The sequence below is a fragment of the Scomber scombrus genome, chromosome 6 (genome assembly GCF_963691925.1).
Source record: "Scomber scombrus chromosome 6, fScoSco1.1, whole genome shotgun sequence".
NCBI classification, from domain to species: domain Eukaryota; kingdom Metazoa; phylum Chordata; class Actinopteri; order Scombriformes; family Scombridae; genus Scomber; species Scomber scombrus.
Window position 1 is genome coordinate 20913614 of NC_084975.1, and position 19500 is coordinate 20933113.

General features: G+C 38.3%; 1 protein-coding gene across 2 annotated transcripts; it reads right to left on the reverse strand.

Annotated features, from left to right (window-relative positions):
- Positions 1-59: 59 nt before the first annotated feature.
- On the reverse strand, positions 60-19142 carry appl2 (adaptor protein, phosphotyrosine interaction, PH domain and leucine zipper containing 2). 2 transcript variants are annotated; one of them, XM_062420055.1, is made up of 21 exons: positions 19025-19142; positions 16924-17022; positions 15467-15526; positions 14758-14829; positions 12695-12782; positions 12347-12388; positions 12191-12249; positions 11634-11780; positions 9344-9426; positions 8922-9074; positions 7057-7245; positions 6924-6966; positions 6600-6656; positions 5470-5564; positions 4749-4904; positions 4477-4529; positions 4138-4312; positions 3609-3645; positions 3338-3493; positions 3176-3223; positions 60-2399 (listed from the first exon to the last, which is right to left on the reverse strand). In XM_062420055.1, the coding sequence occupies exons 1-21, from the start codon at positions 19079-19081 to the stop codon at positions 2268-2270; spliced, it is 2001 nt and encodes a 666-aa protein (XP_062276039.1). In that variant the 5' UTR covers positions 19082-19142; the 3' UTR covers positions 60-2267. The 2 variants fall into 2 exon arrangements, with proteins under 2 accessions (XP_062276039.1, XP_062276038.1); XM_062420054.1 differs by having other exon boundaries at positions 8922-9086.
- Positions 19143-19500: the final 358 nt, after the last annotated feature.

Sequence of the window (19500 nt, forward strand, 5' to 3'; positions counted from 1 at the left end):
CTTGACCTCAAAGTTGTTGGGGTTTTTTTGCTGTAAAGAAAACACAACATTTACATGAGTAAGAAAGAAATGACTGATATTTATTAAACATTGCATGTTAACATTTGGATTTTAGAAAATAAGGACAAAATTAGGATTAAGTGCAAAGCTTATGGGTAGTGGATTCTGTCAAGTTGAGCCATTTACAAAAAGACAGAGGGAGAAAACAGTCCTTTCTTTATTACTGAAACATATTTTCAACATCTTGAGTTCTTAGGTTTTATGTGACGGTGCATTACTTAAAAAGTATATCAAGACTATGCAGCACAGCTGTAAGAAGTATAACAGGCTGCAGCAGGCCACGTGAAAGGATTTGCTTCTTTTTAGCAACTGAGCCATCAATCAAAGCAACACAGGTATCGGCTTGTGTAGGTCATCAAACATGACTTTTTTAGGTTAGTGTATAGAGCATGTTTGTATACTTTATTTAGTTTGATTGATGGTGTGATTGACACGTCTCAACCAGCACCAGAGGAAGGAGGATACAAGTCTATTGACATTATTTTCTTTATAGCGTCAGAAGACCTGCCAATATGCATTTACATCAAGCAATAAAAAGAGAAACGGTTATGATCTAATTCCTTCCATCACAATGTGAATAATCCAACATGATCATTACTAATTATTTCACCAGTAGAAATATCCACACTTTGTCTTTGATGTAGTGTATAACAAGCAAGCAGACGCAATAGTCCACACAAAGTAACTTTCAACATCAAGTTAGCGGCTTTGACCTCATCAGTATAACACAGTACAAAACACGTCACATTCACACAGTCCGTCACGGGTCTTCACTGTCCTTTTGAAATTAGTGTTAAAGCTCAAATGGGCTGAAACTAAAAAAATCTGCACAATGATATCATGGGAGGGATAGAATTTCACGGATCAATCGCTTTTCCTTTCGTTCTTCTGTTTTGATAGCGTTCATATGCATGAGCAAAGGACAAATTGCTTTTCAACGAGTACATAATACCTCACTGTGGCCTGGCTTCATGTGTTACTGTACCATTGCAGTGGATTTTCTTTTAGTGTTACAGCTCAGTGCTCAGTGTTGAGGTTTTAATCTTCTGCAAATGGAATGAGAGAGAACACCGTTATTTAATCATGCACCGCATCAGTCCTAGCATATTGACTCTGAAAGCTTTTAATGCAGCTGACTGATTAAACATCATATAGACACTGGAACAGACCTTATTTACATAGGCTTTTAAGATACTGAGTGCAGAGTAGTTTTTAATTTCACTACAGAATATTTGGGCTGCTCATAGAGGACCTGACATACAGATCATAAGAAACAAAGTAGCAAAGAATTATGTTAAATATGACATTAATTCAGTATCGTGGCAATGTGTAAGATAGTCAGAATGCTAAATCTGTGCAACAGCACTGCAGAGAGAAGAAAAATGTTTCGCCTAATCACTCATGCCAACTGTATCCACTGCTTCAAGACACATTGGCTCACACAGAGTAACGATAATAAGCTATGCAACACTCACCATCCTTCTGATAAAAAATAAGCTGACATCATTATTTACTTATTTTTGTATGTCCTTCATAGCCTTTAGAGTGTTAAATCATTTAAGTTTCTCAATTAGTGCATTCTGTAGCCATCAAATGTTATTAAACAGATATTAACCTCGGAAAGTGCAACATACATGAATAATTAAGAAATAACGCCAAAGTAGTTGCATAAAGTAAGAGCCTTACATACAAGTTAACATGTAAAACAAGGTAAAGGAATAAACTTCAAACTATGTAAACCAAAAAACTAATATAAACCTAATCTGAAGCAAATGATTCATCAACTTCTGCCAAAGTGCCAGGGAAATTAGAAGACAATGAAACACGATCAGTACCTATATGGTGTCCCTTTTGATGTGTAAGAAAAAGACAAAACTCAGTACCAAATCTAAAGACCCATGCTACAATGTGAACTTGGAAAAGCAGATCTAATGGGAGTGCCCAGGAGATGTGCTTTTTGGTCGAGGCAACCCCCTGCCAGAGTTCTCTGCTTTCTTTCACTACAGCAGCAAAACTGAAGCTGCAATAAATCAGGGTCGGTGAAAGTTAACTACACTTTCTAATATGGGTGTTACAGTACCAGAGTTACAGCTAGGGGTCATGATGAGACGTTTATCCAGGGAAAGCCTCCTCTCCTGGGCAAAAGTCGGAACGTGGCCCTGGTCTTGGTTGTGGGGTTTTTGTTATTTTTTTCTTCCTGACAGGGGCTAGGCCTCAGACTCCAGGTCTTCTTGTCCGCCTCCGTCACTCGTGTCGCTGGTCTCAGGCTCCAGCAGAAGGAATTTACCATCGTTGGTTAGAGGCATGTTTTTCATCAGCTGAGCCAGAGCCTCAGGGTCCTTGTTAAAGGAAAAAAGGAAGGAAAAAAAACTTGTGTAAATTGATAAACTGTGTGAATTAATTTTGAATGTACAGTCTGTCCCTAATATGTGGACTTGCTAATCGGCAGGGAAAATGTTGACCAAATCCCTCTAGCAGTTGTGTCCCTACTAATCTTCATTAATATCTCCGAATTATCGAGATTTTGGTTTTCGCTGTGACATGAGCCACTGAAAAATTGTAATTCAGTGTTGTAAAACCTAAAAAGTCAAAAAGATTTAGTACTTAATACACATTGTATCTACACAAAGATTAAAGCCTAAAATGAAGTAGTGTCAGTAACTTAAAGGGGATTTAGTATTGTACTTACATGGAACTTGTCAAAGATTTTAAAAAGCCTGGTCAAGCAGCAGAGGCGCAGATATTTCATATTTTCAATCTCTAGTATGAGTCAAGCTCCACACTGGATCTTACAATTCGCATCTCAGTGACATCTGCCATTTGTCTCCCCCTCCCTCTCTGTGGTCAATGTACTTATTTTTTAAACTCTATGACCCCGTTTGTAACAAAGTCTGTCAAAAAATTGGAAGGCTCTCACATTATAAAACCTTTCAGGGCGGAGTAATCCTCAGTGTGATGAATAAACATTCCCTGATGTCACATTAACGCTACAAAAAACAGGTCCTTATTATTTGTGTTATACTTTTTTATGAAAAAATCAACTGCTGTATCATAAAGCCTTGAGGGTTTTACTTTAAAAACAACAGTTTTCAATATGTTTCTATGATGATGTTACCTTCTTGGCTTCTGTAATATCCTTTGCCAAGCTTATGGTGTAGCATATCTGTGAATAAATACACAAAGAATCAAATTTAAAGATCATTCAGTATACACTTTTAATCAGTTATGTTAATATGTTGCCCGTTTCTGACAAAGCGTCAGTGTTCTGTGTATAGACCTTTTCGCCCTCTGTGTTGCTCTCAAAGACGAAGGCGCTGAACGAAGGCTCTCCCTCTTCATCTCCTTCACTCCAATCACTGCCCTCAACCACGAATCCCATCAGCCTCCCGTTCTCTTGGTGGGCCGCAAACTGACACACCTCTCCAAGCTGGAACTGAAACACGAAGAGTAGTGAGAGGTGTGAGGGGGGTTAAAGATTAAAAAAAGGTTGAATTACAGAAAATATGACTAAACCTCTTGATGGAAACAAATAAGTATGTGATACTTACACTTATTCTTGTAACTTGAGTCTGAGGGTCAATCAACCTATAAAGATATAACAAAGACTTTTACAGGAATAATAAAAGACCACAGAGCTAATTCAGCCTTGACTTTGTATTTTTTAAATTCTGCTTTTGTTAGCAAGCTTTTTACAAAAGCGTATACATATTTACAAATGTGAAAATCAATCACGGGTTATACAGGCATCACTTGTTTTCGCTGGATGACCGAAGTGGAATACAAAAGAGTTCTTTGTCACAGTTGCTATGATGACACCTCAGAAGGTTTTTGCTCTAAGGTCCTTGCTCTTTATAGTACTCTATTGTGCGGCTGGTAAACTTGTAGCCGGATGCATCACCAAATACCAATAAACATTAACTGAAGCCTTTGTTTGAGTATGTTCTGTCTACATTGCCCATAAAATGTCAAATTGCATCACCATCTTTATACACTGGTGCTAACTCAGTCGCTTCTAAATGTCATCCTGTCGTTTAAGGTGATATATGTAACACTTCATAAATATGTTATAAAGTTTACCTGAGGCTACTGCTGGTGACCATGAGGTGGGACTCTGTAGTCTTGAAGATGTTGTGGATGGCTCGAGCAGCCAGCACCTGCCTCATGGCCTCATAGATCACTTCCTGATTGTTGCCACAGCGCACCGCCATGGAACCCAGGAAGCGCACAGCAAATACCTGCTGCAGGAGGGAGTCTGCAGAAGTACACAAACATCACCCACATAGACACACGTCAGCAGCATTAACACACAAAGAGAGTCATGCAGGAGAGTACACAAACTTACTCAAAACGTTAAGCTTAAATCAAATAGTGCGTGAGAGAGCCATTGAATTGCATTTGGATGAGGAAAATGATTACCGTCACTTTCTGTGGAACAGTCATCGTCCGTTTCTCCAAATGGATTTGTGCGTCTGTCAGGAAGGGAGCACACATACCAGGAAAAAAAACAATTAAACCCTTGCATTGAGTCATTAAGAAGCATTCCGCTTCCTGGAAATGATATAATAAATGATATAATTAATCAACATGAGGCCAACTCAGGAAATTAGCATCATCAACCATCAAGACCTGATCCTTGTTTCTTAGAAACATGCACCCACACAAACTTCCTGCCCCACTTGTCCTCTCACCTCCCCCCGCCCCTGTTCTGGTCCTGAAACTCGGAGGCTGGCAGCATGATGTCAAACTGAATTGGCGTGCCGGGGGCTATCAGGTCCTCTGGTTCCGGAGCAGCCCCCGTCTTCTGGGAACCGCTGCCGGCAGCATGTATACCTCCTGGCTTTGCTCTACAGGGATGAGACGAACAACATGAAGATGAGTTTCAAGGAATTAACCAAGTAAATTAGTGAGACAACAATAAGAAAGATTAGAAGAAGCTGTTGGCATTAGGAATCAGCAGAGTAACAGAGTTTATAAAGGTTACCGAGTACAGTTTAATGACTAAACATGAATAAGACAGATGATGATGAACACACTCTGCTTGAACTAACTTTGTAGTATTTTAAATGATCTGCAGCCAAATGTGAGTTTGAACTGGACAAACTTGTATAATATGACACTACCACCTGAAATAGTAGCAGGAATATAGCTGGCTATTTCAACATATTTTGCATTCATAAATCAACAGATTACATGATCTTATTTTGACTAATGTTAATTAGTCAATAGTTCGTTAGTTTAGAGGATTAGAGAATAGTTTAGTAGATGAATCATAAGAAAAGTGGTACGTTGATCATTTTTTTCGTTCTCATCACATTAAAGATGAGCTGATAAGTACTTATACTCAATGGCTCAGGCTTTGTAAATGATTAACTTTACATCTTAAACTGTCATGAACACAACATGTCTGACCTGTCAGGGTTAGGCGACCCTTCTTGTCTCTTCTCAAAGCTGGTGATAGGGGTGACTGCCTGGATGGCGGTTTGGTTGAGTCGAATGGCCACAGCCTGACAACAAAAACATGCAAAATCTCTGTATCAGTGTATGACTCATGATAAAACTACAGACTCTGTAAACATGCCTAAAACATTTAAAACATCAAGTTTTAACTTCATCTCATGGCTCTCACCGGTTCCATGTGTGATCAAAACTGGAATGGATTACCTACATCGGTGCGCTGGAAAACACGGACCGGAGTTTTGAAAACAAACTGGATCGGGAGTCCGGATCGGGATTTTCCCTTGCAGGCCGATCCGATATTGATATGCATTTTTTTGCTAATATCGGCGGCTGATCCGATCCAAATATCGGATCGGGACATCCCTAGTTCTTACCATTTACTCCACTATCTTTGCAATAACCTTTTTTATGAGTGTCGGAATCCTGTGCAGCATTCTCAATAATTCTCAAATGGCCTGAAAATAATAGTTTTCAACTGCATGTACAAGTATGCACCTTTCTGTTAACCATCCCACACTCCTCAAATGATTGATGCATTATTTACAGTTGCGTGACACTACACTCATCAGTGGCAGTGACACAAAATAATGATAGGTGATGAAATCTGTAATTATTTGCTCTACAGTACACTGCTGAGTGGTTATTATGTAGGGAAAATAAATAAGTGAAAGAATGAATGATTTCAGACACAGCAATAGTCTGTTTGTTACACAAAGCTGGCGAGGAATCAGGCTTAGCTCTGGAGAATAAACATTTTCTTAGAGCCAACCCTCCTGCAAGGATTCTAGGATTGTAAAAAGGTAAACGCAACAACAGCTGTGAGACAGTTCACTGAAAAACACTTCAGAGAAAGCAGGAGTTCCATGTTTCAAACAGAGAAGTGCTCCTTATTAAATGTTGATTAAAGTGATGTAAAAACAAAAGGATGTCTTGCTGCCTTATCAAATCACAGCAACACGAGTGAAGGTTTAAAAACCAAGATCTATATGTTTCCAATTTAGAGTTTGGGTTTCTTAAAATTTAATTTGTACTGTAGATGTCTGGGTTAGTTGTTGTCTTTGTTGCGTGTGTGTGTGTGTTACCTCTGGGTTGTCAGTCAGGTAGATCTGTCTGGAGATGTTGTTCACCGTGCAAATCCACTGAGAAAGAAATACAGAGATCCACATTAGGACTACCTCTCGCTCAGACACGAACCGGCTGACATCAATTGACTGATACCAGCTGTGACAGGCCAGTCAGATGTGTCCAAGCACAAAACCAGATATGAAAACCACACAAATGAGTCTTGACAGCTCCTCCTTTGTTCTATGACTGATACTAGTACCAGCAGATATCTTTGAGTATGAAGATGTAAAGCAATAAAGAAGATTAAACACATCGGCTTCAACGGCTGCTTTTACACTTACTTCTTCATATTCCTTTTTGCTCTCAGCTTGTAGAATCATTGACCTGGAATTAATCAGTGAAAACAGAGAAAGTTAAGAGTAAAGTCTCACTTATGTTTGTGTATTAGTCTCATATGTAGTGAAGTGGACATACGTTTTTCCTGAGGGTGAGGTTATCTGAAAACAGTAGCGTCTGTCCTCACACTCCACGGCCATGACAGAGCTGTTGTCCAAGTCCAGCACCATGCCCCCCGCCACCGCCCCCCGCGGCTGACACATGAGGTTTCCTCCCTGGGTGAAGAAGTACAGTCGGTCCCAGGCTGTGGTCACTAGGCCTGTTTTACTGCAGCACAGGCAAGAAGGGGCAGACAGTGTAAGTAAGGTAAGTGTTGCAGTGAGATTTTAATAACCAGAGTGATAGCTTTTCCTGCCACCAGTGGAATAATGGAACATTTTAATAGGCGAGGAGGGCAACGTGAAGAATAAGAATGTCGAACATTTAAGGCTGGATGTGTCAGGACTGCATGCCTACCATCTGGCTTACAAATGAACTCAGGATATGCAAGAAGTTTATTTGAAGTTCTTGTCCTCTAACAAGTTTAGTAATAGAGAATATTGTAACAAAAATACACAAACATACCATAAAGAGAAAACAGGGCCATTGTCATTCTATTTATCATATACATTTTGTTACAGACTTCTTTACCAGTGATGATAGTGCTTGACAGGAAATATCATACTCAGTCAATTTGTTCAAAAGTCACATTGTAAGTGTTTCAGAATCCTTTTTTTTGTAACTTAAATTAGTCTTGCAACTTAAATTAGTAATATTGCTTGGAGATTCACATTTCCCACATCTGTTCATTTTCATTTACCGAAAAAAATAAATACTGAATTTTTTTTTTTAAATAAATACAGATAAATCAGCCATATCAGTCATTATCTTTCCAAACCAACATCCCCTATTTTCTACTTATTATCAAAAAATTTTTCACACAAATCTCTTTCACAAGTATGTGATTAAGTAGCCATCAATCCCTTTTCGGTCTGTGATGATGATTTTTTTAGTACTCTTTGGGGGAAGATCTTTTTTTTCAGTCCTCTCCTTGCACAGCTGTTTTGTCTTGGCTATAATGGTTTCTGTGTAAAAAAGAAAGTAAACTCTACATGAATTAAAATGCTATTTAACTGAGTCACTTCATTAGAAAACAAAGCTACATGTGCATGACTCATTTGAACTGCTTATCTGTGAGCCTTCAGCTTTCTGTTTAAAAAAGGATTAGGATTCCCAAATGAATTTACTTTGATTAATATTGAAGTGTATATCTCATGCTGCTGTGGGTGATTCAGACCCTTATGTTGAGAGAGTATTCGAAATAGCAAATGTTCTCTGGCTTTGACAAGTGTTTGAGGCTGCTGGCAGTGTGTCATTAAACAGAATGGCGTTCTGTGGAAACCTTTTCTCTGGTGTCATAGACATTTGTCAAAGACTTTGGATGTATATATGAGGGAGAGACAGGAGTTTGGCAGCTCTGACATTTCACTAAATCACATTGCTGGCTACGCTGCAGTTCTACCCCCCGAAACCATTAAGGAAGTTTCACTTCTCATACATCCAATCTGCAATAAGCTGACAGCGCACACTATCAATGTGTCACCTGACCCACCTTGTCTTCTGTGACAGACTCATTGTTTACTGTGCTCATGCATATTTTGAGCAACTTAAGCAAGAGGAGCAAAATGCTTTTCTCAATTGCTTAATTTGGTCATTTTTAGACATTGAGAATCTACCGTTGTTGCCATATATTGATTACTCCATCAACTGCACCACATTAGATTCCCAAACAAACCAAACACTGAAATGTCGCATATGTAAAATGAGGACAGATTCAAAGCTTGCCCCTCAATTGTTAAATCTATTTTCTTCAATGACATGTCTTACCATATCAACAAGCTAGGAACACAAAGGAAGTGTCCTTGTATTCAACATAGGGCCATAATGAGTGTAATTAATCTTACTTCCTAATGTTGAGGTAGCCGGCCTTCTGGATAAGCGTGCGATTGACGGGCTCACTGTCCTTATCGGGCATATAGACAGTGTCCTCCACTGACAGAAACTCCCTCTGGGACACACGCATGACCTCTGCCTCTGCGTCCAGCTGGGTCTGGATACTAGACAGAACACTTAATACAGGCATGGTCCATCAAAACTGACTTTCAGAAACTGAAACATATTGAGCATGAAAATAAAGGATTCTCAGCCATTGGATGCTTAAAATGAAAAAGTAATCTGTAACATCATAGAAAGGCTGATCAAAAATATGAAATCGTAAAAAATGAATGAGGTTATTCACATTAAGGATCATCGTATTTTTCATAAAGCTATCGTTCATGAAATCTATGTAACAAAGGAATATGAATAATTATAAGATAGTCTTTACCTTTGTGTCATGTTGGACACAGAGGAGAGAAAGTTATCCATCTTCTTTGACACCAGCTCAATGCCTTTCTTGAAGAAGCTGATCTAAGAGACAAGATTATAGTGGGTCAATCATATAGTATCTTATTTCATTGTTACAGTTGGCATTTTTAAGTAATAAACATTTCTAGAAACTGAAAATAGTCCTTTCTTGTGTTTACTGGCTCAGGCCTTTGGATACAAGAATAATTTGTTTTGTACCCGGGTCAATGACGTGACACCTACATTTTCAGTCCGACTGCATTTTATTCAGTTTGAAAAAGGTTTAAATGGATAAAAAAAATACCATACATATGTAGTAGCTTTCCTTTATATGTACTCACTTTAAGTTTTCAAAAACCACAAGTTATTAGTAATTTTTCTGTTATTTAAAGTGACAAAATATCATGTGGTGCGACCGTCTGGCCTTGACTGCTGTTATGAAAACTTATTTGAAATTACTCCAAATCTATTCAAATGTATTTTCTGCCCTGTTTGGCATGATTTCCAGACTGTTTTACAGTACTGTACAACATTGCAAACCATTTGTATTTATTTTTCCATCATAACATAAAAACAAACTTTGTCTGACGATGATGATTTTATGAAATATCATGTGGTGCGACCATCAAGAAACAACCACTCTGGGACTTTTATGATGAAAATCATTCAAAGGCAGGATGCTGCATCATACACTAGTTTGCCAAGGACCCATGGATACAACAAGCAGGTTTGTAACTCTTTCTAAAATATGGAAAAAATTAAGCTTTTCAATGGCTGGTATGTAGTTGCCATATTTGGATATCATGTGGTATGACCTCAAGAAAACAATAAATATTACGTTATTTCTACAAATATATATTTTGATTATAAATTTCATAGTGACCTTTTGTGGCAAGCTAGCTTGTTTTATTTTGGTGGTCAATTATGTGCCTGTAAATTTTGACTGAACTTGAAAATATCATTTGGTGCGACCAAATATCATGTGGTGCCACCATTGCAGAGTGTTTTCAATGAAAGATATGTCCTAGATTAGAAACTTTTATTTTCAGTCAATGATTTATTTAATTAATTCCTTTATTTTAGTATTATTTGGAATATATTTGTATGCAATTTGAGTCATTTTTTCTAAGATTTCAGAAGCAACAGTTTCTGTTTAATTTTTTTTTAATATCGTGAGAAAAATGCAATGTCACTTTGGCAATTATGCATTTATTTGTAATGCATTATTTATTTCTATCTGTTCTAATCTATTTTACCAGATCGCACTCCCATGCAAGGTAAAAACTGCTTGCCATTGGCAGTGTGTTAATTCTGACTCTGCAGCAAGAGCAGTGTACCCTGCTAGGAGAAGAGAAGAGAATGATTCAATAATCAAAATTGACATATTCCATTGTCAAGTTAAATGAAAAGTTTGTTCATGACAAAGCCATGAATGCGTGCTGCACTTATGTTTTAAACAATGTTCATGAAATGTTTGAGTTTATTAAAATTCTGTGAAATTGTAATAAAACCACTGGTTTAATTCTATTTTGTATTAAAGTCATTGTTTTTTTATTTCTTTCAATAGATTTTTAATGATATGAGGTCTTTATGTCATTTGGTGCAACCATTCATCATGTGGTGCGACCAATAATACCAATAACTGTATTAAATTCAGAGTGAAATATCACTTTTCTGTGGCAGTAATATTAATCACTGATCCAGTATGCTTAACTGAATTGTATTTTTTAATTCTTAAAATCATTTTTAAGCAATTTACAGGAAAAATAAGTCTTGCATACATTTAAGAAGTCAACTGTGACATTATAGAACATAAATATGAGATTATTATTTACAAAAACTCAAAAGACATGCAAATAATTTGTTTCTAAACACTTTATATTACTCAAAACTTGTAAAAAAATATTTAAGCATGTTAAGGAAATTCATTTATTTTAAGATAGATCATGGTCGCACCACATGACTTTTTTTAAGATCAGTTCTAATTCATTGAGATGAAAAAACACATAAAACACCTAATTTACTATTTTAATATGAATTTATGTGTACTTTACATTCTTAATGTTTGAACTACTGCAATAGATATTCCCATTTTAGTTATTTTAAAATTGACCTGTTGAAAATCCTTATACGTCATTGACCCACCCGTGTACAGTGTACTTTGTTAACTAAATCAGTTCCTTTTCAAGTAGGAATCACTTCTCTACTGAATTTGAATATGATAATGATGTTTGACCAGTTTTTAGGTCAGCAGTAGCTGCAGTAAGTACCTGTGCCTGTGTGTAGCCTAGCATGGGTTCGAGCATAGCTACTCTCTTGCGATACTGCAGGGCGTTGAGGGCGCAGTAGTACTGCAGTGAGGCCTGGTGCTGCTTCCTTCTGGTGTACGCCACCTCCTTCACCAAGTCTGACTTCAGCTGTCAAGACAGGAGAGGGTTAAACATGTCCGGCATAAACTCGCTATCAAGTTCTGCACACACACTCATAAATATGCAGACATTTGTTCTACTCTCACCAACATACAAATAAGAAAAACAGTCGCATTATCTTGTACGTCCAAGCAGACACATTCAACAGAAGCAAATAACAGAGGAATCTTATCTTTGCAGCCATTATAGTGCATATTGTTACAACAATCTTACTACAACAGCATTCAGCTACCAGTAGATGAATATTTAATACCACTTATTTGTATTTCAAATTCCTATAAAACACTCCCATTGCCAGAGCACTACTGCACAATAAGGCCTTTTACATCCTGTGATCGATGGGGAAAAAAGCCCCATCAGTGGAAGTGAGAAAGCACTTTACAGTCACTCTGCTTTACCTTCTCGTTCTCTTTCTTCTTGGGCAATCTGCTGTACTTGACCATAGCTGCCTCGTGCTCTGCAGGCAATTAGAGGGTGGACATGAGGACCAGAGAGTAACTACAAACCCTAATTTGTGTGATCAAATTCTGAACTTTGTTAAGATTTGTACTTACCATCAGTGGCGATGCCAAATATTTCTTTCAGTGTGCTTATCTCTGCAAAATTCAACATATGGTAAATTGTTACAATACCCACAATAGATCCACATCTTAGAAAATACAATATTGATTTTTAAAATGTTGTACAGATTGAATCCACTATATTTTAGATTTGGCTGATGAACACAAAATCCTTTTTGTATATTTTGGAAAAATATGCTATTTAAATCAATATACTTAACACAATTATAGCAAACAGACTGATAATTATCTGCAATATTACAATAAAAAAAATTATCTATGATATTGAGTTTTTGTAGTGTGAGTGAGTTTGTTCATGTGTGTGTATGTGTATATCCCTACCTGTGAGGTCTTTCTCTCGGAACTGGATCAAGGGGAAGACCATGCTGTCAGCCATCTGGTTGGCTAGCTCAGAGTGGAGAGAGTTCAGCTGGACGACATAGAGACACAAAACAGATTACACAAAAATATCAAGCACTGCAGAAGGACACAAACAGAAGATGTATCCTAGCCAAACATCTTGAGGGATTTCAGGTCATTTTAATATGTACAGTGACATTTGCTGCCAGATTTTCCCTGCAGCAAGCTGGAAAGTAACATTTTCAGGGAAATGTGCATAGAACTGCAGACTATGGCTCCCCAACATCATATAAAGCTCATATTGTAGAACAATACATTTCAATAATAAACCCTGCTGTTAAATCTGATATTGGAAACAAGACTGCATATCAGAGTCATCTTTATTGAGTTTTAGCTTTATTAAGTATGTTTACACATACAAGGAATTCTGGTTTAGTAGGTCTCAATGTAAACAGAATACACAGAATAACAATCTTACAGGATACAAGATACAAATAGTGCAAAGCAGTAAAGAGTGCAAAGAGTGATGAGATAAATATTAAATGGTAGTCAATTTATATTCATACTGTGTAGTAGGTGGTAATGTACAGCATACAGCTTATTCACAGTTATTAGCAAAGTATTGCACATTTTGTATTTTAGACCAAGATAAAAATTGTGTAATTTGTGTGTACAGTGGGTTTCAAAGTGGTCCAGAGTTATTACACAGTGCCACAGTGAGTTAAGTGTGACAGGGAGGGGGAAGAAACTTCCTGTGCCTGGTGGTTTTGGTGTGCCGTGTTCTGTATCAGAGGGAGGAAGTTGGAACAGTTTATGAAGGATCTGCTGTGATTTCCCTGTCTGTTTCCTGACTCTGGAGGTTTAAAAATCCTGGATGGTGAGCAGGTCGGTACTGATAATCTTTTCTGCAGACCTGACCTTCTGTTGTAGTCCGTTCGTGTCCTGTTGTATGGCTGATCCAAACCAGAAGATGATGGAAGTGCAGAGAACAGACTTGAACTGGATCAGCAGCTCCTGAGTAAAGGTTGTATTTCCTGAGCTGGCGCAGGACATAGATCCTCAGCTGGGCCTTTTGGATGACTCTGTCGATGCTGGACTCCCACTTCAGGTCCTTGGAGATTGTAGATCCCAGAAATCTGAAGGATTCCACGGCCAACAGAGTGCTGTGAGTATGGTGAAGGGGGGCAGTGATGGGGTCTCCTCCTGGAGTCCACTGTTATCGCCACAGTTTTGAGCATGTTCAGTTCCAGGTTGTTGTGACTGCACCAGCTGTTCAACCTCCTGTCTGTCTGTATGCAGACTCCTCTCCATCTCGGACAAGTGCAATGACTGTAATGTTGTCTACAAATTTCAGGAGTTGAGCAGATAGGTCTCCTTAGGTGCAGTACATATATTGTACATACAAGCAAAGCCTGCAACACTTCTTAACGCTTATTAAGAGAGCTACACTCCATCATCTTACAAGCTGACACCAGTTTAATATGAGCGATTTAGCAAGTGCTAAAGTTCACAGGATTAGGTGCGGTAGCAGACCTAATTCTGGCTGTGAAATGAGTTATGTACACGATAAGGTAAGGTCAAACAAACAATCAACCTGTGTCCTCTGAGCATATGTGTGTGTGCAAATGTGTGTTCTGAATCCTGTTGAGTGCTGACTGGGCAGGCCTGTGAACCCCCATGGCTGAAAGTGACAGGCCCATCTGTTTTGTCTATATACCTGAGCCTACACAGCCCTCCTTCATCCATCCATTCTTCCTCCCATTGCTGCCTTCCACCATCCATTCATCCGGTGTGATAGGCATCATATCCACATCACTGGTCCCCTCTTAGCCTCAGTATACAATCGGTTCCAGTCTTACAGGGTGGATAATACTCAGGTCTTTCATTCAAGGTCATTTTTGCCATTGTACTAGGGGAGTGCAGGTGTAATATGCTTTGTAACATGAAAAAAACAAACTACTGACTGAACAGTAGTTTATCATCCTTCTCTTCTGCTCTGAGTGCACACACACCTAAAACAAGAAAATTGCAAACACAAGCCTCACCTCCCCTACAGTTTTGGCGAAGTTCTGCAGCGTGGTGATAACCTCTTCATCACCTTTTCCAAGGGCAAAATTCTAGACAGAAAAAAAGGGAATGGAGACAAGTTTAAACCACAAAACTGCATAATGTAGCATAGACTGGAGCCATGAATTTAAAAATACCCTGTTCTGCCAGCAATTCTGGCACACCTCTTTGTGAAATGATGCCAAAGATGCTAATACACCACATGCAAAGATGTTAGGCTTTAGGCTTTGTTTTGTTTGTCATTCAAACTATACACAGGGCAAGCGCATCCATTACAGTACACAGTTTTGTTCCAATCCAACATCTACTCTGTAATCAACATGTTCCAACGAAGGCAGCTGAGCCACAGATTCTACATCATGATTTAATAGACTTGCTTTGGTGACATTAGGATCTTCTTTTTTTTGTTTAAACTTCTTGTTAGCTACATAAAACAAGCCACTACTGCATGATAGGTTACCAGCAGGGAGGCACTTCTACTACAAGGTTCTTTTAATGCAGAGATTTCACAGAACACACTTGCAATTATAACGTGTGGTAAACGCATGCACACATAAAATCTGATAAGTAGGCTAATAATTAGCTGTGCCTCACAAGCTATTTAGCAAAGTGACCTGAGATATTTCACCCAAATTAACTATGTATATACATGAGGCATTAAATCATCATCATGACACCCATACTTACTTTCTTCTCATAATCCAGAAGCTGCTGTGAGAGCTGCTCTGTTGCCAATCCCATCTCACTCTGTAAGGGAAAAGATAGAGGGGAAAAAGTTAGAAAGTAATAAACTGGATTACTAAATTAAAAGGGAGTGAAGGAATATGAGGTGAATCAGAAAGAAGAAAAAGGGAGTGAAGGAATATGAGGTGAATCAGAAAGAATGAAAGTAGGTGAAGGACTATCAGGTGAATCAGGTTTCAAATTAACATTCCTCCAAAAAGCACAAGGTGATAGGTCATATAAATGCCAACTCTACTGTACAAGTGGATTATAATTGATTCAGAAAATGTTTTTTTCCCCCCTGTCTTTGTTCAAGATCGTGGTCTTTCAATTGGAGAGTATGATCTATTAATTACACATTCGGATTTTGTAATTATTTCCCTTTAAACCATGCCCTTGCACTTAAATAGCCCCTGCTTGCATTCAGATTTGTTCGGCTTCTGTTCAAATTGTATGCTTACACTCAGATGTGTTGTTGCTTGCATAGATTTCCTCCAGCTTCAGCCATTTTCCTCACACTCAGTTAGCTAGTTTGTAAAACACTATTAATTGTCCTTTTATCCAAAAAGTGTAAAGAAAGCAAGTGAAGTTCCACAAGCGCACAGAAGCAGCCTGTTTGCAAGGAGAAAGTGCACGTAGGGAATACTTGAGTTTGAGGCCAAGGGTTTGAGGAAACGGATTATACAATCTTAAAAAAATCAATAAATCATGCTCTCAAATTGAAAGACCACGGTCTTGAATAAAGACTGTGGTCTTTCAAAAATGAAAAAGTTTCATTGCAAAAGGTTTTAAGTCTTCAGGAGAACATCAGAAAAATACTGTACACTATGACTGCAACATTTGAACATGACACTCATTGAGCTGTCATCCTCCACACAGAAAATCCATACCCATTACCCACACAATAAGTAAATAACAGAGCATGGTATTAAGGCACCTTTTAAGTTGCAAAACTTGTTAACAAAGATTCTCAGCTCACTAATTGGACCTTTGAGCTTAGATTACTTTGCTGCATACACACACACACGCTTCCAAAGGTCAAGACTGAATTTCCAGCTGTTTCTACAAGGGAGGCTGCAAGTAGGAGTGTGTAATATTCTTGTATCCTAATATATAAGACTCTAGCACCATCTTTTGTTCTGTGCACATCGAAGAATATTCTGCTGTAGTTCAATAATGCTAATGTTCACTTCAAAATCAACTTTGTCAGGCAAATAAAATTATGATTCAGTGATGAAATGATGCATAAAATATTTCTCATTGTGTTCTCGGCTTGAACGGACATGGCTGTTTCACATAGCTTCACACAACTTTGGGAACAGTGTGTGTGTGTGTGTGTGTGTGTGTGTGTGTGTGTGTGTGTGTGTGTGTGTGTGTGTGTGTGTGTGTGTGTGTGTGTGTGTGTGTGTGGAGTTTGGTACCTGAGCTCCAAACACACGCTGCATCGATTGTAGCAGCTGGTTGGTGTAGTCTGTGAGCATACCAACATCTTCCTCAAACACACTGAGCAAGGAACGAGTCTGTAGGACAAAACATTTACATACTTATTATGAATACAATTAAAAAGACAATAGTTAGGTCATTGTTAATAGAGATGAAATAATTAGTCTATCAATTAATCAACATAAAATTATTCAGCAACTACATTAATAATCGATTTAAAGCTGCTGTCAACTATTACATTAATCAGCAACATTTTTGATAAATGGTTAATTGTTCTGAGTATTTTTTTTAGAAACTAGTCTGCTTCATTATTGTATGCCTGGACACAATAAGACATTTGAGGATGTCACATGGGAACTGAGAACCTGTGTTGACATGTTTCACCATTTTCTGACATTGATGAAAACAACTGTTAGTTGCAGCTCTAAATTGATCAATCATTTCAATCATTTATCAAGCAAAAATGCCAAACATTCTCTGGTTCCACTTTCACCAATATGAGGATTTGTTATATGTTAGTAAACTGAATATCTTTGAGATGTAGGACCATTTATCAGACAAAGCAAGCAAATCAAAGAAAAATTATCAGATAAATCACTAATGAAATTTAATAGTTAATCATTAGCAACCCTAATCATAAATACTGCTCTTCAAAAGAGTTTTGTCATTTAATGTAATCATAAGTGATAAGCAAGTGGGTGTGTTTATTGGGTCACTAGGACAATTTAGGTGGAGCTGGGCAATGGGCATGTTGTGATTATTGTGTTTAATGTTCCTGTTATCAGTTTTACGGACAACAATATACTACACAAGTATAGTACCTATGCTAAAAAGAAACATAACTGAATCAGATTTGGTTGGCACCTGTAACCTGAGACCTATAGGAACATTGCTGCAAGTGGAGAGAGTGAGTGGAAGAAATTAGAGTAGCTTCAGGATTCAGAGACATATTGACATGCTGTTATAAAGTGGAACTAAAGACATAATGATTTTACTGCAGGATGGAAATCCTGTTTGGGTGTAGTTTTTTTCTCCCTTAAACAGGTGCAGCAAGGCAGGGCAGATACAGACCTAGCTAATACTGTAGGAACACACCCATCTAATAAAGTCTGTTGTCAATTCACTCCAGTTGACTTTTGCCACAGAGGGATTAAGACGAAAAATAAACGATGATATAAAATGCTCGGCCCTCCCTAGAATAAAGCTGTGTTAACATTTTACTGTAAGACCAGACCTATTTCTTGAATAAACAAAACTGCTTTTTTGGAAAGCCAAAAATGTAAATAGAAAAAAGAGCCTCCAGCATGGGTTGCACTTACACATAACCATCAAAGAGGTCAGCCCTGTTTAGAGAAAGGGTGATGCAACCGACTATAGAGACTATATTAGATGTGCATAATAACAAAGACTCCTCACTGTCTTGCATTTCACATCACCATCATGCATGAGGCCTAGGGCTGGGTAAACAACTTCCATACTGTTTTTAAGACACGTAAGCATCAAATAATATGGTATATTAACCACTGACAGCTACCACTGATGCCCTGTTGCAGCCTATTGACTAATTCCACTGGAGTCCGATAATGGAAACCCCTCCTACATCCTGTGGATCAGGCCCAGTATGGCTCCAGAAAAGGGGTCTAACTTCATGCGACATGATGGAAATAAACAAGTCACAGACAGCAGAGTGACTCTGTTTGAGCTATATGATCGTAATATCCTCAAAATGACTGTGAATGTTAGGTTACACCAGAATATTACTTCTAGCAGAGAGAGAAAGAGAGGAAATCCCTGTGACTAGCGATAGCAATTAAACTACAACATATACGCACTAACGCCGATAATTAGGACCAGTAATTTCCACTTGAACATCGTTTACAGCAAGAGGGTGTAGCCACTCCAGACACAGCATTTAATTCCCACAACAATGTGACAATTGAGAGCTGTCATCCACCAGTGGAAACAGCCTACAACGGGAACAGGATACTGTCTGGGCTTCGACGCCAACTTCACAGCTCCTAACGCCTTTTTATGTGGCAATTGTGTCTTTAAATGTGATAAAAACCCGCACAGGCCTACCTGAGGACTGTCCTGTAAGGCGTCCTCCAGGAGCAGTTTGTGATGTACGGCCGGCATCTTGTTAGCGGTGGAAGAGAAGGGGAATGGGAGCTTGAATTATTTAGTGCATGGACTCCGTTTCCCAGAGGTCTGTGCGCGACTGAGGGGTACACGTAGGAGTTGGAGGCGGGCCCAGGTTGATCTCATCCATTTAGCGTTAAGATCAACTAGTGACCAGGTCAGAGCACAATGAAAAACAACAGTTTAAATCTCAACTAGCTAATTTATGAGTTTGTATTTAGTTAGCTTCTGTTTTTAATATGTTATGTGTTAAATATCAAGGCCTCGACAGACAGTTGGCAGTGATACATGACAGTCTACGTTTACCGTTTTACCATTTTAGTGTAAACACTGACCCCATGTGGTCACAAGAAGGATTACAGAGTTTAAATGAGATAATTACCACTTAACTTATATTCAGGGTTGGGAAGGTTACT